We start from the raw sequence: 18,536 nt of genomic DNA, 5'->3' as shown, positions 1-18,536 counted from the left end.
ATGTTGAAGTCGCCAATAACAAGAAATTTATCAGGACAGTTATCAATAACAGATGTATTTAATTTGGACAGAAAGTTCGTTAACTGTGAAGAAAAAGAAAGACCACGGTTTTGTTTACAAAGATAAATCCCACAAAGATGTAAGTTAATATACTTACGTGTATTAAAGTCCTTCAAATGCATACTTATCCAGAGATCTTCAGCTGTTGATTGAAAATGTTGTTGACATGTAACTGACAATTCTCGACGAGTAGCTATTAACACCCCACCACCGCGCGATTGACCAGTTAAAATATAATCCCTGTCCCTGCGCCACACAATATACCTTTCATCAAAAAACTCTGAGTTCAAAATTCCATCCAATAGCCACGTCTCCGTGAGAATAATAATATCGTATGTACAAGCTGCCATCTGACGATAGAATATATCGGATTTAGTTCGTAAACCACGAACATTCTGATAGAATATGTTTAGGCCGTATAAGCTTACATTCGCATTAGTTGCCATTGCGCATCAAATCAATAACAAAAAAGAAACCATTACAAAGTAGCAATAAAAGTCGTTTAAAAAGCATATGAATAACCGATACAATGTCGAAGACAAATAAATATGTTTGTTGTAAGCAAATTACCAATAGTTTAATTAGCGTGAGGGTAATATTCGACTTTGAGTGGTAAACAACTGTGTGAGCAAACAAGCAATAACGTATGGATCGTACAGGTAAGAAAGAGTTAAGCATATTTTTAGTTTTGACGCATTGAAGTAAACAGCGCGATAAGCAATATAGTGGAATTTTTACTAACGAACAAGAGAATGGTAACCGGTTCATTAGTGTAGCAGAGGTGCTAAACAATTTGTAACAACTTAGTATAGTGAAATGAGTTATGACAAAGCAAAGTAGTAGCGATGATTGTATAATGTAGTATAAATAACATATTAAGCAATTTTGTTTAAATCCGATTCTTTCCTCACTATTAGAACCTTTGAGTTGGTGTTTTTGAGTACGTGAATTTTGCCATGTTTCACCCAAATAAATTCGTAGTTTTTTTCTTTGGCAATAGTTTTGGTTTTACTCAGTAGCTTCTTATATTCTACACTAAGATGATCATTGACAAATATGCGCCGAGATGTGCCTTGAAGTCCAATGTCGGTTGTGGACAGGTCCTTTACTGCTCTTGCGGCCGCTATAAAGTCCTCCTTGACGTATCTGTTCAAGAAGCCCACGACAATAAGTTTTTCGTTAGAATTGAAAATGGGCACCCTCGAGACGTAATTAATCAGGGTTTTGGGGCAACTATAGTTCACTTTCCGGCCAATCGCATCAATAATCGAGAATAAATTTTCATCTTTCTTTATAGGAACACCCTTAATTTCGATATTATTTAACCGGGAGCGCTGGTCAAATGATGCAATTTCGAACTTAGCTCTGGATAATTCTGTTTGAAGATCATTAATAGTCTCTTGCATCTTGTCAATCTCTGAGACTTTATTTTCGACTTCAGCAATTCTTAAATCAAATTCTTCAAGTTTGCCACTGGTTCCCTCACATGTCGACTTCAGATCGGATAGCTCCTCCTTAATAACCTTGATGTCATCGATTAGTGTCGGCAAATTAATCAGTTGGCGTTTCATGTCCCGTATCTCACTGAGGATGGTTTCAAGGGAAGCTTGATCAGAAGTTGGTACGGCTGGAGACGAAGTTTTACAGGCTAAGCACTTCCACTGTGCCATCCTTGTAGCACCCAGCTTTCTCCATCCAACCTCGGATATATTTGCACATTCAAAGTCCAGGTGTTTTTTACAGCTTCCACATTGAACGCCATCGTTGAATTTCACATTACACACTGCACACGTTTTCATTGTTAAAGCACTACTAGAAAAGAGTTGAAAGAAGTATGCAAAAGGTTGGCGATCTATTTATTTGCTCGGAGCAGCAAGCAGCGCGTACTGTACGACTGAGTGTCCACCGTGAAGTGAGTGAGTTTACTACACTCTACAATTTTACCGACATAGTTCAAACGATATTTTTGACGTATTCGGTAAAGATTTCAACCAATTTGCTAACTAATTCATGTAGGTACTTATTTTGCAGTATCACTTTGTCACATGCAAAAAACTAAGGGTGAGTTACACCATTTAAAGATAACCGAACCATCACCTGTCGTGAAATTGCCGCTCATTTATCAAATCGGCGACCGGTTACAGTTATAGTTAATTAGTGCAATACACAGTAAGGGTTCTTTTCATTCTATCTATGTATCTCAGGTTGGGTTACAAGATAGTTTTTTCAAAACAAGCAAAATACCATTTCCATAATATCCCAACTCACCAAACTACAAGTATAACTGCCAACATTCCTCGGCTCCACATTATGAATGGTAACTTTAACGCCTTCCACTTGAACATTGTCCTGCTTCAACATCCGTTTCCTGTCAGTCTTCCAGCTGTACTTGCCATCAGCATCAGGGAAACTTGGATACGGTATACAGTCTAGAGTCACGGTATCCCCTACCATGACGTATAGTTCATCCTGGAAAAAAACTAAGCTTATAATAAGTTATTTATTACTGTCTGTCTATCGATGGCAATTACTTCCTGTACTCGGATGAAATATAGCCTATGCCACCCGGGGATAGCGTAGCTTCCTAAGAAAAAAATCAAAGAGGTTTCGTAGTATTCAGGAATTGCCCGGGTAACTGGGTTGAGGAGGTCAGATAGTCAGTCGTTTCTCTGGTACTCAGCTGCATCAGGTAAGACTGGAAGCCGACCCCAACATGGCTGAGAAAAAGGCGAGGCAGTTGAGTCTTCAGGGTACAAATAAAGAAATGTTTTCTCTCCATCTTTTTTATAATTAGTATAGATGGGACATCATCTTCCTGCCCTGTTCCAGAGTCATTCCTTGTCACATGCCAACATGTCTTTTTCTTCCATTCCTCTCTATCAGACGTCATACTTACACTTATGTCCTTTTTCTAATAAGTATAGATGGGTCACAATCTTCATAAATTGTGTCAAACTCACCTGCCCAGGCACCAAAGTCGGTATATTCCTCAAGCCAATATCCAAATTATCTAAGCCCGCAGTCCTCTTCTTCCTCGTAACAATTTTATAAATACCATCTTCTCCTTTAACGTATTTCTCGAACGAATCACTCTCATCATCAAATTCCACGGCATCATCATCATCATCATCAAAATCTGATTCTTCTACTCTCGCAAATCGATATTTCAGACATCTTTTATTTCTGATCCAGTCCCATCTCTTGCCTTCTCTCTTATAAGGCACAAAGAACTTTGAGTCCACAGGTTTATACTTGTAACAAGAGATGTTTTTCACTATGGCCTCGAAATCTTCTTTCGGGACCTTCCCTTGAAGATTCGTGATGTAGTCAAGTGTGGCCTGTATGTCACAAATTTGACTTGATTCGGTTGACCGACGAGAATCACTGGCCTCTTGAAACAAAGCACGTGTGTTAAATTCGGGAAATATAATACCACTACTTTTCTTTGCCGATCTGGGGAAGAAAAACAACTGTTTAGTTAATGTTCAGTTGCTTCTCGTCCTGAGAATCGACTGAGAACTAGTAGAAAGACAGTAGAAAACTCTTTAGATTAAAATTTTTGAAATGAGACTCTCGGTTGATTACATAGTATTGTCAAACACTGTCTTTCTACTAAATATAAACAAGTATTTAGAATATTAAATAGCTAGAATTTGCTAAGTTATTAATAGGAGTTTCAGGCACTTTAAGGGGCTGACTGAAGTCAATATTGTATCAAGTATTGTTATATCTTCCGACATCAATGTGATTCGTTGGACAGCAGGAAAAGTATTCACACTACTTACTTATGGTGCGTTCTACGTGAGCGATCTATATGCGAACGATAAAACAACATTTGATTTCGTAGAGTACATCCTTGGATTCGTTTCGGATCGCTTTGCATTCGTTCATCATTGATTCACCTACGCAGGACGCACCCTTCTACACTAATATTATAAAGAGGTGAAATTTCTAAGTTTGTATGTAGGGGTTACTCTTTGGAACCGTTGGTCGGATTTCCAAAATTCTTTCACTGATAGATAGCTACAATATTCTTGAGTGCCATAGGCTATATTTTATCGCGGCACAGACAGTAGTTCCCACGGGAAGCGTGTGAAACCGCAGGAAACCCGCTTGTCTGAAATATTACTAGCTTTCCTTACTTGGGTTGTCTGCCGCCGTCGCCGTGCGCGATGACTTCAAACTGTTGAGTCTTAGCTTTCTCCTTCTTTTCGAATTCTTCTTCTTGGATGTTTCCCTGACGCTCGGCTTTTTTCCTACCTTTTGACAACAGAAGTTATTAAATACCTACATTATAGTTATATGTAACATCATCTTTAACTTTCATTACTTAGACTACAACACCACTGAAAATCTGATAAAAAAATTAGTATAAAAAGAGCACATAAATGTAAGCACACATCAACGCACACTTACTGTAACTTACACAAAACATACACTTAAACACACTCATATACATACATAAAATAACACGGATTAACTACATACTTACTACACATACTATAATTCACAATAATGTACTTAATTTCTTAAAATAGCTTTAAGATATTGTTGCCTGAGACATTGTAACTGGAACCATGTGTGAATGTGTTGTAATAAGGTTGAGGAAGACCATCCGCTCGTGATACAGTTCTACACTAGTACGAGGGGATAGGGTGAACCAATCCAAAGACAACCAGACCACTTTCAATTTCATTTCGCTGTTTTTTACATTTCTGCCTAAATTCTAGTGTGACAATACCTTTATTAAACTTTTGTATAGCTTTGTAACTTGCTTAATCCAACGCAACTAAATGTATTATTCTGTATAGTTGTCTCATATTTGTGAATAAAGTTTTTTATTTATTTATTTATTACTTCACGTTTACAGCCATGAATAAGCTTAAGTTTTTACGGACTTACTAGCACTGTTTAAATATATTCTCTTGTAAACAGTTGTGAAGCTACGTACTAAAGTTCGTAACAATGTCACTCACACACGCATGTGCTCGATGCACGACACTCAGTGCTGACAGCAGAACATAAAAGCTCGTCAATGCACATGTATGTGTGAGTGACATTTTTACGAACGTTAGTAGTTAGATTAAAAACAGTTTACAGTAGAATATATTATAGACTGTGATACTAGTTTCCAAAAAACAATCTCATGTTTTCAATTTACTAAAACGTTATAGGACAGTAACTATGGGCCCCTATTGGTCAAGGGGTCCTAGTAGCAATTCTTGCCCAGCAGAAAAGAATGGAAAAGGATATCTACTATTTCTGGAAAGGGATACCTACTATTTCAGGCAGATCAGAACGTAGATGTAGCTGCAGAAACTGCGGCGATGCCGTCGTGTGCATTGTAGAAGTTAAAGAGGACTTGGAATCCTGAAAACAAAGAAATACATTAAATTGACAAAGCAAACAAGCAAGAACCATGATTTTTTTTTCTTAATGGCGTCCACGGCCGATTTCGGCCACGGCGGCTGTTCTCATTTAAGGAGATCAGTCAGCTGCGCAGGACATATTATAGTGCAGCATGCGCATTTGCGCAGTCACAGGTTCACTCCCTGTTCCTTCACTCTCATAACCCGATGGGACGGCAATCCGACACGACCGGAAAGAGATCAGGCGCAGGACCGACATTTACGTGCTCTTCGGTGCACGGGTGAATCAATCACCAACTTCCAGACTACGGGCTGGGCTGCTTTGTGAAAGCTTAAAAAAACCCACAAAGCGATTTCGGCCCGACCCGGGAATCGAACCCGAGACCGCGAGCACAGCAGCCGCGCTTGCGACCACTAGACCAACGAGGCAGGCAGTAATTAAGACTAATCTTTGACGGAATGGTTTCGATTTGACAAGAAATCTGAACGCTTCGTTAGTTTTAATTTAAATAATTGATTACGCTAATTGACCTACCTTTCTACCTACCGCCTTCCAAAAATCCGGGACTCTGCAGTCAGGTCGTGTAGAGACATGCTATATTATATAATAATTAATATTATAGTTAACATTAATTACCTTTTTCTTTCCTGGAATAACTTTGATGCCTATTTTGCTAGCTATCCTATCCAGCAAACTCGGCTGTTTTTTTTTCGATTTCGTACACGGACACGGCAGAGGTAACGGTTCGGGCATCTCAAGATTCTTCAATGATTTCATCCCTTGAAATATATCATATTCCTCTTCAGCCTCATCTTTCAGTTTATACGCATTTTTCCTTGGTTTTGCGGTACCTCTGAAAATTGTGGACTGAATTTATTTAAGATCTGAGTTAGGGTTTGGATACTTGGTACCTATAAATCTATATTCATTTATACATGATAAGTTAATTTCTAATGGGTCCGTAATGAAAAATAAATATAAGGGATAAGCAATTAGCCTTGTAGGACAGGAGCAAATTATAGCAAATGTGCTTTCAAAACATCTGTCTAATCGCAAAACAACGGATAAAATAGATTTTAGAAATCCGGATAGATAGGTTTTGGAAAATATAGAAACATAGATTTAGTCTACAGCTGTTAATGTGTCTAACGGCCAGTTTCTTCATCAAAAGTTAAAGTTAAAGTAATGTCTAAAGTTAAAGTAACGGTCAAATTCGTTTTTTCAAGGCTATAGTGACAGCAAAATTCATAGAAAAATTGAATTTAACCGTTACTTTTACTTTAGACATTACTTTGACTTTTACTTTGGCTTTAACTTTTGATGAAGAAACTGGCTGTGAGTCAGCCACTGACATTTCTAGCTAAAAACAATATTCTAAGAAATTTGTTTACATTAGATACTTACTTCATATCAGGCCTTCTAAATTCAATGACGCTTCTTCTAACATTGCCCTCATCTTTATCCTTATCACCACCATAAGCTATCCGATGCCATTCATCATTCAATTTGTTTGTTTCATACTGTATTATAGAAAGCAACAAATTCCTATACCCAGCCGCATCTTTATTCGGATCATTCAATATGTCACTGCTAATTTGATTATCGTATTCATTAATTATAACAATAGTTGGACTCGGGCGTGTGGTCATCTGAGAAGGTTCTTTTAAGTCGGCAGTATCAGTCCCTGTGCTTAATTTATCTCTTATACTTGGCATCATTGTCTGAGCTTCAGCAGTCGAGCTCGTAGGCTCTGGTATCTCGATGCTCGACTTCGCAACGGCATCGAAAAACCTCAGCGTCGCAGTTTTGAGTTTGTGGAAAAAGCCTGATGATTGTGTAGTCGTCGTTACCACATCTTCGTCGTCTTGGTATATCGGTCTATTAGGATCGTCTGACTCTGCCTGCTGTTTTGGCGATGTTTTTGTCACTTTCGGTGGCTTCTTCGGTGACTTTGTCGACACTGGCTTTGTAGTGATTATTGGTTTCAGAGATTCCTTAAGTTCACCGCCTTTTGATACTATTCTTGCTGTCGTAGGTGCTGTGGAAATATCAGTGTGGGCTATAGCGGAGTCACTGAGGTCTTTGGCATTGCTGGCTGTCGTTGGGTCATTTTCATTTCCTGGTGACGAGTCTATGGTGCCGCTTGACCACGTGTCGAAGGCGTTCGTCAATGATACGTCAACGAGGGCTGACGTAGGAGCTGTCGTTGTCGCCTCAGTGGGGGTTTCACTCATCTCAGATTCAGCCTTTTCAGTGCTTGTTATATTTCGAATAGTACTTAGAGAAGTACGAGGATTTGGGTCCTCCGTTGTACCACGTATTATTATGTTGTCACAAGAATCCTCAGGTTCTTTTGGCTTTAATTTCTTCTTTGGGAATTTGGGAGCTGGTGTGGTGGTGGTAGTACCATTCTTATCAGGTGCCTTATCCTTGCATTTGAGTTTCTTGACCGGCTTTGGAGTTTTGGGTCTTGGTTTGGATTCCGCCTCATCCAGTATACTGCTCTCATCGTTGTTTGTTGTGGGACGGTTCAGAAACATTGTCGATCTGTTTGAGTGCTGGTTCATCGCTTCAATATCTTGTAAACTTCCAAATAATTGCAGTAACTGGTTAATGTTATGAGTAAGGTAGTCTGTTGTGGATTCAGTATCTCGATAATATTTTCTCTTTGGCGAAGTTTTAATAGTCATATAAATGGAGTTTGGAGTCGCACCCTTCTTTTTTCCATCTTTATCCCTTTCTTTTTCCCTTTCTCCTTTAGTTAATGGTTCAGTTATCTTTTGGACCATCGACGTCCCATCTTGTGCTTTTTGAACGACTGCTATTTCAATATTCGGCTTGTTTTTACGAGATTCTCTGACAATGCGAGGCTCATTCGTGCTAATTTTTAGATAGTTAAGCCAAAATGAACCACCGCCGTCTGATATCAAAGGTGGGACGAAGTTATATGACTCGGCGTCTATTTCACGTTTAAAATTAATCTTTTGCCTCCTTCCATAGCTTGAGGTGCAATAAGTAAAGAGTTTTTTCTTATTTTTGCGTGGAAAGAGCTTTTTGAATCCTTTACGCTTTTTTAATTTCGGTTCTGTGACTTCATAATCGAATAAGTTCGGTTCGGTTACCATGTGCGAACTCTCTAGATGGGTCGCTAATGCTGCCGTGGTGCGGTAAAAGTCCTCCGTTGACGGAGAAGAAGAAACTTCTGGATTACAAATGATATTAACATTAATATTATCAAGCGAATAGACGTTTTTTATCATCTTCTTCTTTGTTGAGTTAGAAGTGGCGCGTTTATCGAATGTTTTTTGTGAAAGACAGTTGTTGAGAGCGTTCATGAATCTCTCTCCTTCAGCTAGCAACTTCTCGTTGAAGCAAGCCTTAAGAGATATCGTTCTGTTCAAATCTTCCGCGATGTTAGTTAGATCGGTAATGAGATGGGTGAACACATCCTTTTTAGGCACTTTCGATGTTTTTACTATCTGCCTCTTATCTATGTAAGTCGTAAAAGTCTTGCAAGTTCTGCCTTGGCATTTTCCTTTAACTCGTTTATAATAATCTCCCAAGCTCTTGTCTATTCTGCTGACGGATTCCCTCAATTTCTGTCCGCCCAAAGGATTCATCCAAAAGAATGTTTGTATTTCTGTACAATGGTCTCTCATGTAGCGTCCTAAGTTATCAAACTCAAATATAAGTTCTTCTATGACTGCATCGCTGGCTGCACAAGCTCTACACATTGCTTTGTTAGACCTACATTTACAATTGCAAACTCTGTCGTGTCCAAAGTATTTCTTGACAGCTTCCCAGTCGATATGTCTTTTGATCGTGTATCTTTCAGAAGATCTCTTCCCGCTTTCCCTCCCTTCCTCGCCACCCCTAATCTTATGTATCTTCCGAATCGACCTTCCTTTTCTTGTCTTATTATTCACCTCTTTGTTAACCCTCGTCATATTCTCATACATTTCTATCAAGTGTTTGTTTACAGCGGCTATGAATTCCTTGCTCAGCGTCACTTTGGCAAGACTCTTTATACTTGTGGTTTCATCCCTCGTTTCTGTTGGTTTGGTTGAGTCTGGCATTGAAGTTGTACTGGCTACCGAAACTTGCCTCGTTTTCATATTGTCGGCCTTAGTTTTCACTGGTCTTAGAGCATAACCGCTTTTTGGTTTATCAACGAGTAGGTACATTCCCGGTGATAATCCATCTTCTAGGCTAGCACTAGTAGTAGGACAAAGGCTTGCGCTAGAGTTAAGATTAGGGCAAATGGTAGTACTAATTGTTGGGTTATTGTTAGGGCTTGTGGTAGAACTAGCGTTTGGGCTAAGGCCAGGGCTAGAGCTTGGGCTAAGACTAGAACTAGATTGTGTTGGTTTAATTGTCGTGGTCGGTGGAATAGTGCCTTCAAACGAATGGACTTGATACTCTAAATCAACCGGTGTTGACATTTTAGCTGAGAATACTTTCCTTACTCTTATAGGGTCAAGAGGTGAACGTTTCTTTCCATTTTGGAAATCGAAAGGTATAGCGATGTGGACCTGGATGGAATTCGTGGTGTCATTACGATTAATGACTGACTTCGTTGCATGATTTTGGACCATGTAATTGTTATTTTGGAAGACACTCGCTATATCTTTCTCTTCATAGCTGAGCGTATTCTTCATGAGATCTACAATCACTTCAAGAGCGGCTACATCTTTGGCTGTAAAAGTGTTTTGATTTTGTAGGTCCCTCTTGATTTCGTAATGTTTCCCATAGTAGTCCGGGTCTTCAGTTATTGTAGTTCTTGGAGGCTTTTTTTGAGCTCCTAGTTCGTAGTATGACTGCGAAATAAAAATATCATCAATAATAGTATCATGAGTTTTTATTAGACCATCATTTGCTTACACTGGTTATTTTTCCCTTACATCATTAGCTTACAAATCTAACTTTATGCTGGGTGCTGTACTTTACACGAAGTGCGTACTTGTCTGACCACATAGTTTTTAAATAACCAATAGATTTTAGACTTCAGGGATCCTGACCGAAGAATCCTGAGAAGAGACCTGATTTAGTGGGTGGAGACAAAATATCTGACTTATTAATTTGATTGTTTAAAATCACCAGCTCCGATTTGAGAGACTGGGCCTTGAGAAATGATTTATCAATTTCTTCCGGTTAACACGGAGTTCCATAAGAATTAAGATTATTTACAAGCATTAATAAAATATTACATGATTTCTACGTTACCTGATCATTGTATGTATTAGGTTCAACATAAAGGGCTTCAGCCGGCATCTCCTGAAAAATTTGCTTCCCTTTGTGGTTGATGCCGGGGCTTTGACATCGATGTTTCAGCGTTGTCATCTCCTGTTTCTCCTTTGCCTCCACGTTCTCTTCTTCTGCCTCTTCTTCTTTCCCCTTCTCATTCTCATAATCCTCAATGACAGTTTCTACATCGTCGTGGATAACCGGCTTCTTCTTATGATGATGCTTTCGATGTTTTTTCTTTGATTTCGTCGTTTTAGGCTTGGTCTTCTTGACCTATTAACAATGATCGGAATTAGTGAGCTGGTCTTTTAGTAATGGAATTGACAAGTTGGGATAGTTCTCTTTTTGGATTATGTCGTACGAATACAATAAAAGCGCTCACCTAATTCCGATCATTGGCCTTTAAAGAGATGGGGTCACCTGTATCATTGGAGGTCGCCTTGAATTCTGCTGGCTGCACCTGGCTTCAACTGATTTCTCTTGACTTCTACCGACTTGTAACGACTTCTACTGACTTTTACCTTCTCTTGACTCGTTCACCAGTATTTCTTGTTGATCTTCCTCTAACTTCTATAAGATATGTAATGTCAACTTACATTTTCTGTTGGATCCGGTCCGTAAGTTATTCGAAATCCTTCAGGTTTCAGGTCTTCCCTGATTGGTACGCTGGGAGTGTCATCATCATCGTCCTCGTCGCTCTCTGGTTTAGTTCGACTAGTTATTGCAGATGTTGTAGAACCTGTAATATTATTTAATATTTTCTTAACTTCGTTTAAGTATATCTTGGACACCAATGACTATGTTTCGGATGGCACGTTAAACTGTAGCTCCCGGCTGTCATTTAACATCCTTGATAGTCGTTATGGGTAGTCAGAAGTCAGTAAGTAAGACACCAGTCTTGCCTGGGTAACTGGGTTGAGGAGGTCAGATAGGCAGTATCTCCTTGTAAAACACTGGTACTCAGCTGCATCCGGTCAGACTGGAGAAGCTGATCCCGACATAGTTCTACAACTGTGTTGGGAAAAAGGCTCGGGAGATTATGATAATCAAGTAGTATGTAGTGTAGGTACTTACGCGTACAATTGCAAGTACGTTTCGATGTGGGCGGAGTGATCGCCGCGCGTTTCGTCGAGTTCACTGACGACCGCCTGACCGTTGTCAAATTCTTCATCAAGCTCTTAAATCTGTCTTGTATCACTGAAAATTTCAATCAAAAATCATTTATTAAAACTTGGCTGCAAAATATCACTTTTCGAACGTCCAAAAAATTTACAAAGACAGCCCTCAAAACGCCCACCCTTCACCACTTCTTATGTGTTATTGCTGGGAACAAGAAGTGGAGCAACAAACTCCCCAGCAACACATGTCTGTCTGTAGGTTAGAAGGAAGAACCTTTCAACAATGTTGGGTTATTTGTCTAGTGTTTGTATGTTTTAATTTAAATTTATTATGTACTTACGTACATTTATACTCGTAGTCTTAGGACGCAGTTTGGTATTTATTGCATAAGAATGACATTTTTTTGGACCGTATCAACTACTTAGTGTCTAATAAAAAAAAATCCCTGTTATATAGTAACTTGATCGAAGAGGTTATAGGCATTTTTTTACGAAACCGCGGATAAAAGCAAAGCTAAGAAGAGTCACGCACGCCACTGAGATCGATTTTCGGCTTCTTGCATCCAGCTCCTGCCAGCCGTCTTGCGCAAGTCATCACTCCACCGTGCCTGAGGTTCGAATGCGCAAATCTCTAAAATAACTGGACCGATTTGAAAAAATCTTTCATTTATCGTAGAAAGCTACATTCTACTTCTCATCGAATAATTCCGACGGGACGCGGACGAAACCGCTGGTGGAAGCTAGCTACAGGATCATATCAATGGACTCAACTCACAAGCAGAGATCTTGAACAATCTCCTGTGTCTCTCACATTCTTTGTCTTTGTCCTTCTCCTTGTCTTTCTGCTTCTCTTCCTCTCTCTCGGGAGCTGCAGAAGTAGTGCGTCTCATGTGCTTTAAGTCGTAGACGAGTGAACCCGGCTGGGGGGTCGGGTCTGCTATTGAAGAAGGCGACGATGTCGTACTAGCTGTGAAAAGTTAAGGAGGGGTAAATGTTAATTTTATTTACTTACTAGCTTTTGCCCGCGGCTTCGCTCCCGTCAACTGACTTCTCTACTTTACCCTATTTTTTTTTCATAAGAACCTTCTCCTGACAATAACAAACACAACAAAAAAAGAATTAGCCAAATTGGTCTAGGCGTTGTTGAGTTATGCGCTTACCAACACATTTTGCGATTCATTTTTATATTATAGATTGCATCTTTTACATTTAGGTAAAAATGGCCCATGGATATATATACCTTAAATACTGACATATATCTTTATCTTTTAATCACTAAACAAAATGTTACATAAAACGAAGCCATCTGGTCGCAAAACGGAGTTCGCCGGGTTTGCTAGTACGTTATATATAGTACAAAACTTGTTGGTATAGTTATCGGGACGAATCTTGAGCTCTGACCTACATCTGCGCGATGCACTGCGGGCCAATCACCGCTTTAGCCCGCCCCGCGCCTCACTTCAGATCACAAAAGGGACCCAATAAATTACTTCTGCGCAGGTGAAGGTCAGAGCTCAAGATTCGTGCCGATAACTATATCAATCACCAACTTCCAGACTCTGGGCTGCTTTCTGAAAGAGTATTAAAACCCTCGATTTCCCTCCAGAGTTAACCCATTTTAACTAAGTAAAGGTTGATCAGTAGACGGTGAAATGGAGAGGTTTAGTTAAGACTCAAGAGGAATTATGACCTTACCCGAAATTTCCGTAGTTTCTATAGATCCAGCATGTCTTGTGACCCTGGTGGTGTCGACCGGAGTAGCGCCAGGACTGTCCAGGTCCTCGCCAGGAGCTGATAACCCTCCTTCAGGCTTGGGCTTGCATCCACGCCATGTGAAGAGACGACGCTTGTGCGTTGAACCGTGGGAGTCTTCTGATGCTGAAACTACAGGACAATTTCGAAGTTGAGGAATGAATTTTTGAAGTCGTGCTTATCATAGGGATTTTGGAAATATTTTTGGAACAAGGAAATTGAAAGACAGTAGTATAATTTTGAGGATTATAGATAGATTTTTGTCTATCTATAATTAAAAGTTGTTCAAGACTGCTTTGATAAGAAGAAACGGTTGATCGTCTTCTTAAAGTGCGAAAGTAACTTAGTCAGTTGATGATGTCCACCTAGCCGATTTATCGGCCACGACGGCTGTTCTCATATAAGGAGATCAGCCTACTGCGCAGGACATACTGTATATTATAGTGCACAAACATTTGCGCAGACTTAGGTGCGCTCATGATGATGATTTTTGAAAACCGAGAGAATTTCTAAAGTCAATTTTTTTATTGGTATCGCAGGTAAAGCTGGGGAGTTTGTTTCACCACTTCTTCTTTCCAGCAACATAGGGAGTGGTGATGGGCGGGCGTTTAGGGGGTGGATCTTTTGTGAACTTGACCTTCAAAAAGTGCTGATTTTCAGTCTGCTTTGAAAAATGACTTTTTATATTAAAAGCTAGTGGTAGACCAGGCTCTTTAGGCGGTTAGACTGGAAGCCGACCCCAACATAGTTGGGACAAAGGCTCGGAGGATGATGATGATGGTAGAACAAACACTCACCGGATCTCGCATGTCTGTACCTCTTCGCAGTTCTATCGATCTTCCTTATCATCTCCATTTTTGTTTCGCCTTTTCTAAAAACTTTACATGAGTTACTTATAAGTGATATCAGAACTATTCAGAACACACTTACAATAAACTTAACAGACAAGTTATTTTCTAAAGTTATGACTCAGAGGTAACTGTTTGCCCAGGGTAATCAGGTAGCCAGGTAACCCAATCTCACAAAGGGGTTTTGGGTTGCCCGGGTTCCGACCGATCCGACCTCCTCAACCCATTTGTTGAGGAGGTCGGATAGGCAGTCGCTCCTTGTACGACACTGGTACTCAGCTGCGTCCGGTAGACTGTAAGCCGACCCCAACATAGTTGGGAAAAGGGTAGGCAGATATCAATGATGATGATATTTCAGTAGGGTTAACTTTTCTGTAGATCCCTTGTTATCAAATGAACCATTAAAAATGTTCCTAGGAAACCTTGGATTTTACCCAAGAATGATAATTTATATGATATAAATGTACAACGAACTCACTAGTAGGATTTCTGATGACTTTCATCTTCACGAGTAAATCTGGAGGGTTTTTTCTATGATCTACAGACTGCTTCGGCCGTGCTGGTGAGAAAATAAGGTTCATTTTTGTTAGACGTCTTTTTACATTATCTATACTATACATTTTGAAATCCTCTGAGATAAGAATAAGAATATTCTGACACACGTCTTGAATAGTAATGAATTAAAAATCAAAATCTTAGGTAACATTACAAAAGTCACTGATTCACCGTCAGTTGCACAAAGCTCCATTAAAATTAAAGCTTCTTTAAATCTATTGCTGACTCTTTCTTTGTCAACAAGATAGAAAGTGTCAGCAATAGACATATTGAAGCTTTGTGGAACTGACGGCCAGATAGAAAAAATATATATTTTACTTACATTGCTCGTTTCCACCCTTAATAGTTTTTTTGCTATTGTCATCGTAGAAGATATCGTACTTATAATGATGGCTGCTTATATGGACTCTCTTGGGTACATTGAAGTTTTTTGGATGATGTGGGATCTTTCCTAAAATGTTTGGGTAAATCTGTGGCATCTTATCAAAAGGGTATCGAAGCTTGTGTTGCGCCGCGCTTGGCATATCATTGAGAGAATGATCAATGTACTCAGTACTTTTAGAGCAATCTCTAGCAGTGAACTCTGTGGTCGTACTACTAGTCTGTTCTTTAAATATATCCTTGTACAGAAGTTCGTTATGCATCTCCTCTTTCGGTATAAAGTCCTTAATTCCGTAAGTTAGTTCCTTAAGTGGAATTTCACTGCTAACTTCTGTCCGTTCTGGATATTCTACGGCCACATCTTCCTCTTTCTTAGATGCAATTGCAAAATTCTCGTACATTTGAGCAGGCGTTATTTTGTCGATATCATCAAAGTTTATTATTGTGATTTCAACTTCTTTGCTGTGTGGGTCTACAGTAAACATGTCTGTTGTCGGTTTTTCTATTGCATCCGGAGCCTTTTTCTCGAACAATCGCCCTCTCATCTTCTTTTTAATAATATTATAGTAGTTGAATTCTGGTGTCGTCGTTGCAAAACGCACAAACTTATTTAGCTGACTATACCTCTTGTATCTATCAAAATCATCGAAGTAAGGGTTTTTAGCCTTTTTACGTGTCGTTGGGAACTTCTGTGGTGAAACCGACATTGGTTTCACCATGAGTTTGTCAGTAAATTTCATGGATTTATCTATTGTCTTCGTATCATGTATTTTTGCAAGTTTTGCAAGTTTCTGAGTCAGTTGAACTCTTTTCGTTGATAATGTGGTATTCGCTTTGGTGGTATGAACAGGGATCGCTTCTTGTTCGAAGTGCCTTGATGGTGTGGAGGTCCATTTTTCTAAGATCCTCGGTAGTTCTATCATGGGGGAGGTGACAGACTCGACGTCCATCTTATTCTCTTTGAGGAAGTTGTTGAAATCTTGCGACTTCATCGGTAAAGGAGTCGTGTAGTACTGCAGAGGAGGTTTGTTCGTCTTTAGTATTGAATGCTGAAATACATATAAAGTTACATTCAATTTACATTTGTTCCCCTACTAGATGGACGGACGATCTCACCAAGGTTGCCGGCAAGTGGATGCGGGATGTTGAATATCGAGCGAAGTGGCGAACCTTGGGGGAGGCAGCAGTCCAGCTCTGGACGTCTTTCGGCTGACACATCAATGACAACGATTATTTTGTAATTAAGACAACAAAGATGCTTAAGATCTTACAAACTAGTTCCAAAGTGGCATTTTTTTCAGTCTGAAGCATATTTACCAGTTAAAGCTAAATGTACACTACCATTGTTTAGAGTACAAGAATTAAATCTTACTTTTAAAAACTTAAAAACTAAATCTTAGATTTTATGTCTATTCTTCCAGGGTAGTCACTACTCGCTTGTTTTAACTTAGTTTATCATCATGAAATCACTATAAGACTAGATAGTAAAAAAAAATGTTTTAACGTGTTTCGGAGGGGAAACTGTAGGTCCTGGCTGTCCTTTAACATCTTTGACAGTCGTTACAGGTAGCCAGTAAGTCTGGCAACCAGTCTTACTAAGGGTTGCCCGGGTAACTGGGTTGAGGAGGTCAGATAAGCAGTCGCTCCTTGTAAAACACTGGTACTCAGCTGCATCCAGTTAGACTGGAAGTCGACCCCCACATAGTTGCGAAAAGGCTAGACAGATGATGATGATGTGTAATGTAATCAAACTTACAGGCTTCTCCGTGTCGATTTTCTGGGAGTTTCTGGCTGCAAACAGAAAAGGCAACAATAATCACCAGTGGTCTTACCACAAAAGCTTAAACATGTGTCGAACACTTGTCTATAAGTGTGGCTGCAAAATGGACCTGACATTTTTTAGACAAGTCTTAAACTGACGTTTAAAAGTTTTTGTGGTACGACGGTAAATGTTTAAGAAGTTATACATTAAGATTACTTAATTTTATTACCAACTAGCTTTCATCCACGGTTTCACCCGCATCCCCTGGCAACTAATCCCGAATCCCGAAAAAAAATTAGATATAAGTATTTTTTAATGTACTGGCATTAAATGCCAAATGTTGCTGTGCCCTAACAGGGTCCACAAATGTACGTAGCTGTAAGCTTATTGTAACAAGATGTAAAACTTGTGGAAAGCAATAAATGATATGAATATGAATCCGGTTGAAAAGTAGCCTTTGTCCTTTCTCAATCTCTAGAGAGTATATTTGAACCAAATTTCAGTGAAAGCGGTTCTACAGTTTTGGCGACCGATAGAGGTACATTCTCATTTATAACATTATCTAGTACTTACACTGCTTCTTAATTGCCATTCCCTCAGTAATGCTGTCTGCTTCGTCATCGTACGCGAAGAGTGTGGTGTCCACGATGATAGCTGGCTCTTCCTTCTCAAAGTATGGTTTTGAGCGACGGTGGCCACCTAAAATGAGACTTGCATTAATATTTTAAACTATTTTATTTGTTTCTCTATCAAATCCCTCCGTTAGTTTTGCCGTAACGCGATCCAACTCGTGGTTAAGCTCGAGTTTCCAAAATATGTATCTATGCAAAAGTGTATTTGCAATGAGGTATAAAGATATAAAATAAATGCTAATATGCATAAATAAATAAATAAGGTGATGGACTTAATACTAGATATTTAGTATAAAAGACCTTCTTATTTGAAGATGAAACTGATTTAGAGGTTTTTCAAAGTGATGGTCAAAACTGAAAGCATCGAGGTAGCAAGGAGACAAACGGACAGGGTTTGATTAACTCGTGCCTTTGGTAGAAGGGAATACTTACAATTAGTTGCCCTGTTTAACTATAATAACGATAACCGAAATATTATTAGTTGTCAAATCGCTGGTTTGACCAATGCGGGGTAAGTAAACGGCTGGTTCTAGGTTGGTTATCGTAATAGTTAAATGATGCAAGGTATGAGGCAGTTGTCCCACCAACGACGAGAAAACGACTAACTATCGGCTATTTCTTCGCTCAAGAAACGTACAATAGATATACTTTCCAAGTGAACAAAAGAGATGCAATACAAATAGTTGATCGCTGACTGTTCACACTGCCGGCGAGCACTCGCTTCACTAGTTTGTCGCTGAGCGACAAGAGCTATGAAAGATAACACTCGCTCGGCGACACTCGCCAAGCGTTTAGAACTCACGCCGAGAGAGCA

At 39.4% G+C, this 18,536-nt stretch overlaps 1 protein-coding gene across 1 annotated transcript; it reads right to left on the bottom strand.

Annotated features, from left to right (window-relative positions):
• On the bottom strand, positions 1-1,957 carry LOC124643404. The gene has a single exon (XM_047182393.1). It carries the CDS (start codon positions 1,857-1,859, stop codon positions 936-938), a length of 924 nt encoding a protein of 307 aa, XP_047038349.1. The 5' UTR covers positions 1,860-1,957; the 3' UTR covers positions 1-935.
• Positions 1,958-18,536: the final 16,579 nt, after the last annotated feature.

This window comes from Helicoverpa zea, chromosome 27, assembly GCF_022581195.2.
Source record: "Helicoverpa zea isolate HzStark_Cry1AcR chromosome 27, ilHelZeax1.1, whole genome shotgun sequence".
Classification (NCBI taxonomy): Eukaryota; Metazoa; Arthropoda; class Insecta; order Lepidoptera; family Noctuidae; genus Helicoverpa; species Helicoverpa zea.
This window is presented reverse-complemented; position numbering and strand designations above follow the sequence as displayed.

Bases quoted from the DNA above. Each gene is read 5' to 3' on its own strand.
- LOC124643404 (XM_047182393.1), bottom strand. From the start codon at position 1,859: ATGAAAACGTGTGCAGTGTGTAATGTGAAATTCAACGATGGCGTTCAA.